General features: G+C 42.8%; 1 protein-coding gene across 1 annotated transcript in view; it reads right to left on the bottom strand.

Moving 5' to 3' along the window:
• The window catches only part of LOC116393815 (dolichyl-diphosphooligosaccharide--protein glycosyltransferase subunit STT3B), a 90119-nt gene extending 79965 nt beyond the window's left edge, over nucleotides 1–10154 (bottom strand). The window contains exon 1 of the mRNA XM_031866454.1: nucleotides 9749–10154. Coding sequence (XP_031722314.1) covers nucleotides 9749–10011 — 263 coding nt within the window. The 5' untranslated portion in view covers nucleotides 10012–10154. The remainder of the gene's footprint in view (nucleotides 1–9748) is intronic.
• Between the last annotated feature and the right edge of the window lie 584 nt (nucleotides 10155–10738).

A 10738-nucleotide genomic window follows, 5' to 3' on the forward strand; every position in this document is an offset into this window, starting at 1 on the left:
ACATATATACACACACACACATATATACACACACACACATATATATATACACACATATATATACACACATATATATACACACATATATATACACACATATATATACACACACACACACACACACACATACACGCATACACACACACACACACACACACATACATACAGTGAACTGAATATCTTTGGATTTTAGGCTGTTGGTCAGATGAAATTAGACATCTGAATGTGTCACTTGGATTCTAGGAACAAAAACAAAACCAGACGTACACATAAAGATGAAGGGACGGCAGCTTTATTAGATGTATAAATATTCTAACAGGAGAAAATACAGTATTGTGGAAGATCTACTGTGGCATCTAAAAAAAAACAGAGCAGTGCTAATAGAGGCAGAGGCCAGGGAACCCTTTCTAGGAAGTGCAATAACATCATATCTGAGATTAGCTTTAGTTATGAGTTTAGTTTATTTACATATTGATAAAAGCCCCAAACGGACTGTCCGGAATTGCAATAAATTCATACAGCAACAATTCAAATTTAAAAAAAAAATGACTTGTACGCGTAAAATACAAAAATATTCAATCGGCTTACAAATATCTTAACTTGAAACGAGGAACAACAAGACACGACTCCCAATGAAGACATAACGGTACATAAATGACAACAGAACACGGGGCATTCAGGAGGTGCCAAGTTGATGGCTCGCCAATCCTCTAACCAGGGAACCGGCCAGTTGGCATATCGACACACATGCAGAATTAAGCAGGCAAATCTCAGTGTGATTCATACAGTGGCAACTTCACATAGCGGATAACCGACTCACTGAGAACCCAAACCCCTAAATTGTTCCACAAAGCAGCACTGTGTGGCTACAACTAGCCGGCTTTCATAATAACCTCTGCTTTGGGATTCATTTGATTAAGCCAGCTCTCAGCTATCTACCTGGCTTTACTGCCGATGCCCAACGGTGAATGCCTAGAGAGTTTCCTGCAAAGTGGTGGAGGGTTTAAATTGAAAAAGGAGAAAAATTACTCAAGAATAAGCTGAGTTGAGCTATTTTAACTATTCAGTAATGCTTTAGAGATGCTTTGAGCAGCTGATCGTATTAAACGGGCTCCGCTGTAAGTAGACTATCAGCTACACAAGACATTCAATTTAACCTGAGGCTGAGGCAGACAAAATAGAAAATCAACCCTATCCCCCCTGCATGAAAAACAAAGCACAAACATTAGACATGAACATGCACACACACAAACAAACTGATGAGGCACTTTTTGGAACAATGAAATCTCTCTGGCTCCAACAACCAAAACCTCCCTCAGATTGGATGCCTGGCAGGCATTAATTTCCCCTCTCCCTCTCCGCCTCCCACCAACCCACCGCTGTGTCTCTCGCTCCTCCTTTCTTCTCCTCTCTGTATGCAGGTGCGCTCGCCGAAAGAGCTACATGCCGACTCCTGTCGGTAAAAGGACACGATGAGCACAGATCCTCTCTGTTCCCCTCTGCACCCGCCTCCACCCCGCACCGTCCAGAGGACATCCAGGACCACTTCAAAGCCCACGGGAAGGAGAAAGGGAAGATACAGCGAGGCTGAGCAAACATTCAAGAATTGTCTGACCGACTGTGATCTTCGGGAACCGCAAGACTGTCGTGGCGAGCAGATATTGGGGTGTTCTCATGCAAACGTAACATGCATCCTCTACACCTGTCGGTCTTTCATTGGTTAGTCCTTTACAGTGGTCCTCATCCTTTAAGAAACACATGCAAGGTGTGACTTTATAACCTATTTTCTAAAGTCTAAGAATACACTCTGTAAACTCACCCAATATTACTTATTCACTGAAATAGAAAAGTGAAGGGATGTCTGCTGCTAGTGGTGCTGGGGGGGGGGAACTCAGAGCATGAAGACAGACTGCTGACCTGTCACACATTTCTACTTCCGATACGCAGCAACTCGCTATAAGGGAAACACACGAGAGAACGCACTCGGAGCAGGCATTCAAAAAGGAGTGCCGTCAATTACAGCTAAGCGGACGCGTCGCCCCCTGTTGCCCCCCCCCCCAGTCGGATGGGTTCTGCAGACTGGGTGGTCATGGAACAACAAGCGCATCAAAGCGCCCATGACAGTACAGAACAAACAGCTTGACAAATGCTGCATCAGCCGTGCATCTCCGCTTCTGCGTGACACACACTGACGTGCGAGTGTGCGCATGGACTGTCTGTGTTTTCCTGTAGATGAGAACACAGGGGATGGATTTAGTTCTGCTACACAGGTTCTTCTCTGGGCCTGTTCCAATATCCCCGTCAGTAGAAGATACAGTATTAGACCGGAGGTTGTAAATACTCTTTCAGCCAAGGAGGCTTTATAAGACAGAATATACCAGGGAGTCAGACCCCTTCATTCATGCTTGTTTTTTTTAACATCTCTATATGTGAAAGAACACCACAAGAGAAATATATTGCATGAAACATTATATAAATTTGTTAGATTAGAAAGTAATTAATTATAGATTTTTAATGCTATCTGGACATTTATATTAAGAGATATTAGGTCTTCATAATACGAAAACAGTGCGACACTACAGCCTGTGACAATATATCCATGTGTACTTTCTAAAGCACAGTCTGAAATTCAACCGTATAACTATATTAACATAAACTAACTTAAACACATTAATTTGAGCAAGTCTCATTGTTCCTTCAAATAAAACCTTTCATCAGCAGCACCATTGCAACCTTGAAGAAATATTTCCAAAGCTGAACACAGTATGAATAAAACTCCGGTGTCAAAGCAGCGGTTCACTCCTGTGCAAAAAATGACTGTGTTCCACTTCAGCCATCAGCTGCTGCGAGGAAAATACTCACTTTTAAGTGTTTCAATGGCTAGTGCAAACTGACCGTCAAACCCCAAAAAATGTTAATTAAAACTTTCAAGTCCTGCCTGTTTTGGGAATGTGCATCATTTTACAATGATGTAGATGGCTGCGTTTGCAGCTATCTACATCCTAAACTTAGAGATCCAAGTAGCGGGCTTGGGTGTAATCTGATGCTTGTGTTGCACTGCTGCCATGCTTCAAAGTTATAAGAGTACACGATCGCACACTTTAGCCTCCAATAAAGGGTGCGGAGCTGGAACACAATGCTCGTCGTCAGAGGACAATGCTCTAAAGTTCTCATTAGCGAACGGCTGCCAGCAAAAGCAAATCAAAACGCCTGTGGTTGAGAAGAGGACCAGCTCATGGTAATTTTGAAAATTACTAATAGCCGTGGCTACATTGTACCGTAGCTTATGCAAACAGCGGGTTAAGCTGAACCTCTCCTTCACCCCCCTTGTGTAATTAAATGTAAAATCTAACAAACACTTAAACTTGCTCCGGCCACCCTATGAAGTTGATCATATGCGGGTGAGCACAGTAAACACAAATATCGCTCTGGATGTGCAGGCAGAGGCAATTCATCAAGCTAACAAATTGGAATACCTCTCAGTGCCATTATGCTCCATCAAGGCATCCGTGACTCACGTGGCCTCCGGGCTGCTGACAAGCGCCCCTTGTTAGGTGGCAATCTCGCCAACACTTTCCGAGTGGCCCCGACCAAATTTGGCTGACAGACAAAAGTGAGGGATTAAAACTAAGGGCGTCAGCTACCAGCGCTCTATAACCTCTATACAGTATATTACCCTTTGTTATTGTTCCTGAACAGCATCCTGGAACAGCTTGCGAAAGAGCTGAATGCACAAACCTTTGCACATTATTCACAATCACGATAATCTCAGAGTAGAGGGTATGAAGACAGGAGGAAGAGATTCAACTACGCTCCAGGGACAGACCTCAAGTATTGTTAGAAATCGACCAATATTCAAATGAAATGTTAACCTAGTTGTACAAATAAAAATGAACTAGTAAATCCTATGTATAGCACTTAATCATCAGGGGCTTGACATCGGGTGTCTCGACTGAGGAGAAAGCAGCGAATAAAGAAAAAACGTTCTGCAAACCAGAGCACAAAAAACCGAGTGTGTTAGCTTTCTCTTGTGTCGTAGTACGACTGGCCTGCAAGGCTGGAGTAGAGACAAGAGAGACGCAGCCAAAATAGTCATTACCTCTGGCACCGCTGTGAAACAGCCAATAAGTTGCTGTGGTAACTCCAATCTATTAAACAAATAATAATGTCAGCATAGGAAGCCAGCCTGTAATAACAGAGGATGGGCGCTCACCAAAACCCGTTTCTGCTGCAGGTAACTGGACACCGCCTGAACGCTGAATATTTCATAAGCTGTTGGACAGACAGTCGGGGGGAGGGGGGGGGGGGGGTTAGGCAACGATCACAGCCCCAGCTAAGTGTCTGGTAGGACGATCAATCACAACTTATTCTCCATTTTCCCACACTACAGCTCTAGCTAACGTGTTGCTGTGCCAGCAGCCTCTTCTTTTACGGCCTAATCTACTTTGAGATAGACGTCATGCTTTGTGTGTGAGAAAAAGACTGAAGGGAAGAGAGGGAAAGAAAAGAGGGGAGAGAGAGGAGAGCACACACACACACACACACACACACACACTAGCTGCAACTCCCTATCATTTTTCTGGCTTTTCAAATAAAAGCTGAGGTGGTAACAACACTTGTGGGGGAGACTTCATTTTCACAGCAGTTAACAACTTTCAGCAGCAGCAACTGTATCTTAAAAAGGGGTCAAAAACATTAAAAAGATCCTTTCTGAGGTGTTCACTGATATCAAAGAGTTGCTCGAGAAAGCGGAGGATTGCACAAGGCGTCTGTGAAGCGACTGACATTTCAGATGTCAAAATCGCACTATTCTTGTTTGGGGATTAACAATCAAAAGCTGCTGAATATCGCTGGATGTTTCCTTTGTGTCCAGCATGATAAAACTCCCTGCCTCCAAAAGAAAAGAAAAGAAAAAAAAGGGTCTGACATTCTGTATCATGTTCCATCTGCGGTGGTGTTAGAGCTGCCAGTTTTGCAGGTTTCCCACCCGGCCGATCAGGACGTCAACAGAGACGATGACGGTGGTTGTCACAATTTTCTGCTGCACCCAGAAATTGCAGGGTGCATGTGGAGAGGCAAGGTGAACGAGAGCACGCAGGCGAGCAGAAAGAGCAGAAACAAAGCAATGTGTTCAGATTATTTCAGAGCGTCATTAGGCAGTTTTCCAATGGCTCTTGGGCTGAATCTTCTATTAACCTGGTAAAGCTGCTGTAGCCGAGTGTGCACACAGATGGCACACAAATGCTACGGGAGCAGATGGCACAAATACTACAATCCCAACTGTCTCATACCTTGAAACGGAATATAACCTTTTCAACGTGCCTAAACAACTTCGAGATTTACAGCCCATTTATAATCTTGCAACGAAACGCAGATTTCTGATTTAGCTGGTTTATGCATAAATCATTTTGCAGTGCAAGCATTTTTAGCGCTCTAGCATACATGTTTGTCCACAACAAACATATTTTTACTTATTAAATGTTAAAATCAGTTATAACCGATAGATAATTGAGAAATATTACATTTTCACGGAGCGCTTTTAATTTAACCGGCGCAGCTTTTCTAGCCTTTACGGCACTTGTTCTGCGGTCCAGGAAGCACCCCAACCAATTAGATGCATTGTAAACCATCTCACGTGATGCTGCTCGGCCAATCAAATGTGTGTATTCCGATAAGCGTCGCTCTCGACTCTAGTGCGATACTCTCACACACGATAGAGACGGGAGAGAGACCCAACAGTCGGAAACAGTATGCGAGTCAGAGAACATATTTCACATGACATGCTCGAGAAAGATAAATGTGGACAGCTTTACCAGAGTCGTTAAACAAGAATGGACGGACTCTTCTGTTTATTATTCTGAGACCTTGGAGATTATTAAAAGCGGTAATGTGAAGCACCACTACGAGACAAAGCACAAATCTTTCGAGCAAACTACCCACTCGCATCCGAAATAAGGCACAAAGAAATAAACCTAAGAGCCCGATATAATCTGAATCCTAACACAGTAATTCACTGTCCAACAATGATGTTAAACAGAAGAGAATAGAGTTGAAACAAGTGGTTTCAATAACCACAGATAAAGTCCCTTCACACAATCTTCTCTTTTTAGAAGATAAGAATATATTGTGGCTCTTTTGACTGACATCACTTCACACCTCAATAAACTGAATTTAAAGCTGCAGGGAAATTCAGTTAAATAATGATTTTATATATTAGTACTTTATTTTAAGAGTCACATTTTTCAAAAGTTTTCTCTTACGTTTATTTTTGTATCCTATTTATTAGCTCTTACTTTATTTGAAACTAGCGAACATCTATTTATGTATTATTTATAATGAATCCAGTTTAATTTGAAAACTCATAATTTGACAGTCAGTTGACTACATACAGACGTTAATACAAATGTTGGCTACTTCAATACATATGTGACTAAATCATAGCACAAGTTAGACGTTATTGTGATGTTCCAGATCTTTGTATGAGGAAATTCTCTCTGACTGGACCTCGCTGTTGTACTTTAATTGAATAGCCCTGGTCTACATCATTGGATTATAGTTGTTGATGCATTAATCTGTTAATCACTTTAATGTTGCAGCCGTTAAAAATGTAGCTCATTTTAACTACTTTATATACTTATTAACTAGGCGGTATACTAAAAATACATCAGTTTATTAGTTGATTTTATATTGTATTTAGAATCTGAATCTGCAAAGTAGCCAAACTAGTAACTAATATTGCCAAGTACATGTAGTGAAGTTAAAGTACAACTTTTCCCTCTAAGATGTAGTGGAATAGAACTATGAAGTTACATAAAATGGAAATACTGAAGCCAAGTACCTCATAATTGTACTTAAGTACAGCACTTAGTAGGCTGAATGTAGTTCTAGCCTCGTAGTTTTGCTCTCACGGTGCACCATCCCGTATAACACACTGAGCGTCCATCAAAAGCTTGAACAAGCGGCAGCAGAACTGATGTCGACCGGTCGAACAGAGAGTAAGGATGCAAGTGTGTGAAGAGTGAAAGTACATGTCTGGAGCTGCTATACCCAAGAATCCAGCTCATTATTTGCTTGACGGAGACTCTTCTTCTTCCCCGACTCTGCTGTCAGAATGGACTCTGTTCCCAGACATAACCAAGGTGCAAAAGAAAAAAAAAAAAAATTTGACTTTCTCCGTGAAGCTCCCCTCCCCATGTACGTGCCTCAACCATCATACAGCTTTCTGCCTTGTTAAATGTTCCTTCTGCTATCTTAATCAACTGGAAAGAGACTTTTTTTTTAACTCAGGGAGCAGGAACAAAAAAAGTTTCTCTTCTGAGGGAACACCAGTAGCATTTTGGCAAACACTGGTACTTAACTGGTACCAGCAGGGTCGAGGAGTTACACGTCCACATAATAAAGTTTAGTCGTGACGATGTTCTGAGAGAACATCCACTGACATGTTGCCCTAAGAAGATGAGCAGTACATTGGGATTGGATAAAGACTGTAAAAATGCCTCAGGATACAAACTCAGAAATTAATTGCTTTCATAAATAGAGAAGACAAAAAAATCTCACTTGAATGCCAACTGAAGCCTGTCTGGCCTTAAAAAAAAGGAACAAATATTAGGAAACCAAAATGAGCAGGGCCAGATAACAGGCGAGTCATATCGGGGACTCACCTACAAAATTGTGTTTGCTTAGAATAAGCTTGACATTTCGGTGCTTGTAAATCCAATCTTCATTCTTCAAATTGCCAGTTTATTTAACGTAATTGTTAGCTGCAGATAATTTGAAGCTCTGCCCGGAGGAAGAAAAAAAAATAATCAATAACAGCATCTAGACGACAACAGCAGTAATCTGGTAGTGACGGCCACTTCGAATCAGCACCCCGTGTGCCTGCAGCTGTAAAATACAAGTTTTCTTTTCTCACTGTCAAAAAAAAAGAAAAGGGAGAGGATTTACTAATACGGGATGCAACATAATCATAAAAAAAAAAAACATGCTTTTTAGAGAGACCCGGGCCACTCTCGCTTATGAGAGTCAACGGCAGATACCAGAATAAATCTTTGAGTAATGTCCCATTTAGTATTCTTGGTAAAAACAGCACTAACAGGGGTCACGTTTGTGCGTTAATGTATACAACAACGCTAAGGTTACGGACGCACACTGAAGAACTGAGTGTTGATGAATGTAGGGGAGTGGTTCATGAGTAGTCAACCACAGATATGTTTATGGTGTCAATCTGTTTTGATTGATGTTTTTTTCCATACAAAATAATGATCACTTGCAGTCTGCAACACTGCTTTTAATAGTTACGTGAACCACCCTTAAAAAAATACTTTTTAAAGCATTACTTTGTGAAATCACTGCTTGGTTTACATTGAAACCTGCACCAGAAGGTTCCAGCCAAAAAGTCCCAGAGAACAGTAGACTACTCATAGCTGCAAGGGCTGATATGCTCTTGAATATCAAAGAGCATCTTTGCTTTCCTTTCTGTGACATGTTGGCAAAGAACTGTGCAGTTCTAACTGTGGAGACTGGGTGGCACTTTACAGTGTCATACTGAGGAAAAACGCTCCCAATTTCACTGTTAAGAGCAGCAAAAAATACCATAGGTGATACAGCAACTGTGTGACCGCTTGTGGCATTAATCGGATATATGAAGAACAATGCAAGGTCTAATGAGTGTGTGACACTGGGGGACTACTCATTGAACAGGCCTGAGGTCAGTCCTTGGTGCACATTCCAGTCTCGAAGTAGGATCAAGTGTCCTCTGAACCACGCGGACCCTCTCGCAGCCCTGAGCCTCAGCTATAAAATGCAATCAAGCCATCAGCATAATTGACGAGGCAAGTGTCACCCTGAACAAGATGGAGCACCTTGTCCTTGAAAATGAATAAATGAATGCATCCATCGTGCTGCCCGGTTGAATGCCACAGAGTAGACGACAGCAGAGGAGGGGGGAGTGCTCTGCAGCCGGGCGGACACTTGTGAGCCCATGTGACCCTAATCCCGCATTGTGATGACAGACACAACAGACCGGATCAGTTAATTTCCGGGTTGTGAACGTTCTGCTGTTAAAATGGTAAAAAACCCGCTTGTCTCGTTTGCATAATCTCTACTCACTCAGCAAGAATCCATTCCAGCTGTACAAACCGCCTCACATCAAACATATCCACAACGTCCATTTCAACTTCACCCGTTGAATTGAGTTCTCAATGAATTAAAATACGCGCTGGGACATCGTGCACGTCTTCCACGCGTTTCCCACAACCCTAAATAAAGTTGTACATGCAGCTGAAGCCTCCTCGCGCTGCTGCAGCTATTATTGCACGCTGTTGTAGAACACCACGAGAGAGATAGAGAGAAAGAGGTCCGACCGGACCAGCCAGCTGCGTGTCACTCGGTTCTTCACATCGACATGTCACGGTCCTTCAAGCAGGACTACACAACCAGGACACGGACCTCGTACTCAAAGTGTTTGACTCCAGAGAATCCTGTCGCTGGTCATTGTGGGAACACAACATCTTGAATGTGGAGCTAACAAAACATCTAAACAGGGTTCGGGTTAAAGCGGTGTTCAAAACAGTCACTGCTGACTTTTAAAATAGTAAAATATTACAGTTGAAATAATATACATTGTCTTTACCTAATATACATTATTTTTATAAATGACCCAGTTATTTAGTTTCTTTCATTGTCACTACAAGTACCCGTTTACCAGGGAGTCTACCCGACCGGACAAGCGTTAGCTACGTTAGCTTACCATGGATCAAACTCGTGGATGATGCTCTCGAACCGGATCACCGCGAAAAGTCTGGAGCTGAATCCGGCCAGGCAGGCCAGGAACAGAATGCTAAAGGAGAGTAAGGACTGCCACCCGGCCGGTTGTGTCAGTCCACCAGACAGGCCTCCTCCTTTGCCCGGTCCGCCACCCGCGACGCCGGGTCTGCTGTTCCCGTGCACCGAGCCCCCGGCACTGGTGGACGCTTTGTGCTTGCCGTCGCCGGCTGCGTGGTGCTCCGCCATTTCTGCGTGCGGTGTCGGTTGGGTTTGCTAGTTCTCCCTGCCACGCGCCCGTGTCTCCCTCCACGCCGCGCTGTAGTAAACTCCCTTAGTTTGCACACGCTCTCCCTCGGTTCTTTCTTCTGAGTCCCGCAGGTTTAATATTTATTTATATATATATATATATATATATATATATATACATATACATATACATATATATATATATATATATATATGAATTCAGTATCAGTGCTCCGCGAGACCGCCGTTACATCCCGAAACGCATACTCATGCGCCACATACAGAGTCCGCGACAGTCAATTCGCTACACGATCGAACGCCGGTGGAAATGGGCGGGAGGGATGCGATGGGCGGGGCGTAGGAAAGCTCTCGCGGCCTCTCACAGATCGACAGGTACGAGAAGGCGGGGGTTTACGTCTGTAAGCCAATCAGAGCGCAACATTGACTAGATAGACAGATGAGTGCACCAATGGAGACACATTAAATTGTGGCTGCCACTGATTGAATCGAGGATTATCCCCTGTTACATATGAAGATTATGAAGATTGAGTCATTCTGTTGTCCGCTATTAATACAACCCTTAATACTCGGCTTAAAGTTAGTTTACAAAGTTGAATTAATCACTTTTCATCGAGGAAAAAAAAAGAAAAGATCATGCACACGTCGTCCAAAGATCTATAAGGGAATTTGTTTCCTTGCAGCTAAAAGCTATAGACAGGTGTGTGAA

Source organism: Anarrhichthys ocellatus, unplaced genomic scaffold (assembly GCF_004355925.1).
Source record: "Anarrhichthys ocellatus isolate YVR2014 unplaced genomic scaffold, GSC_Weel_1.0 scaffold35, whole genome shotgun sequence".
Lineage (NCBI taxonomy): Eukaryota > Metazoa > Chordata > Actinopteri > Perciformes > Anarhichadidae > Anarrhichthys > Anarrhichthys ocellatus.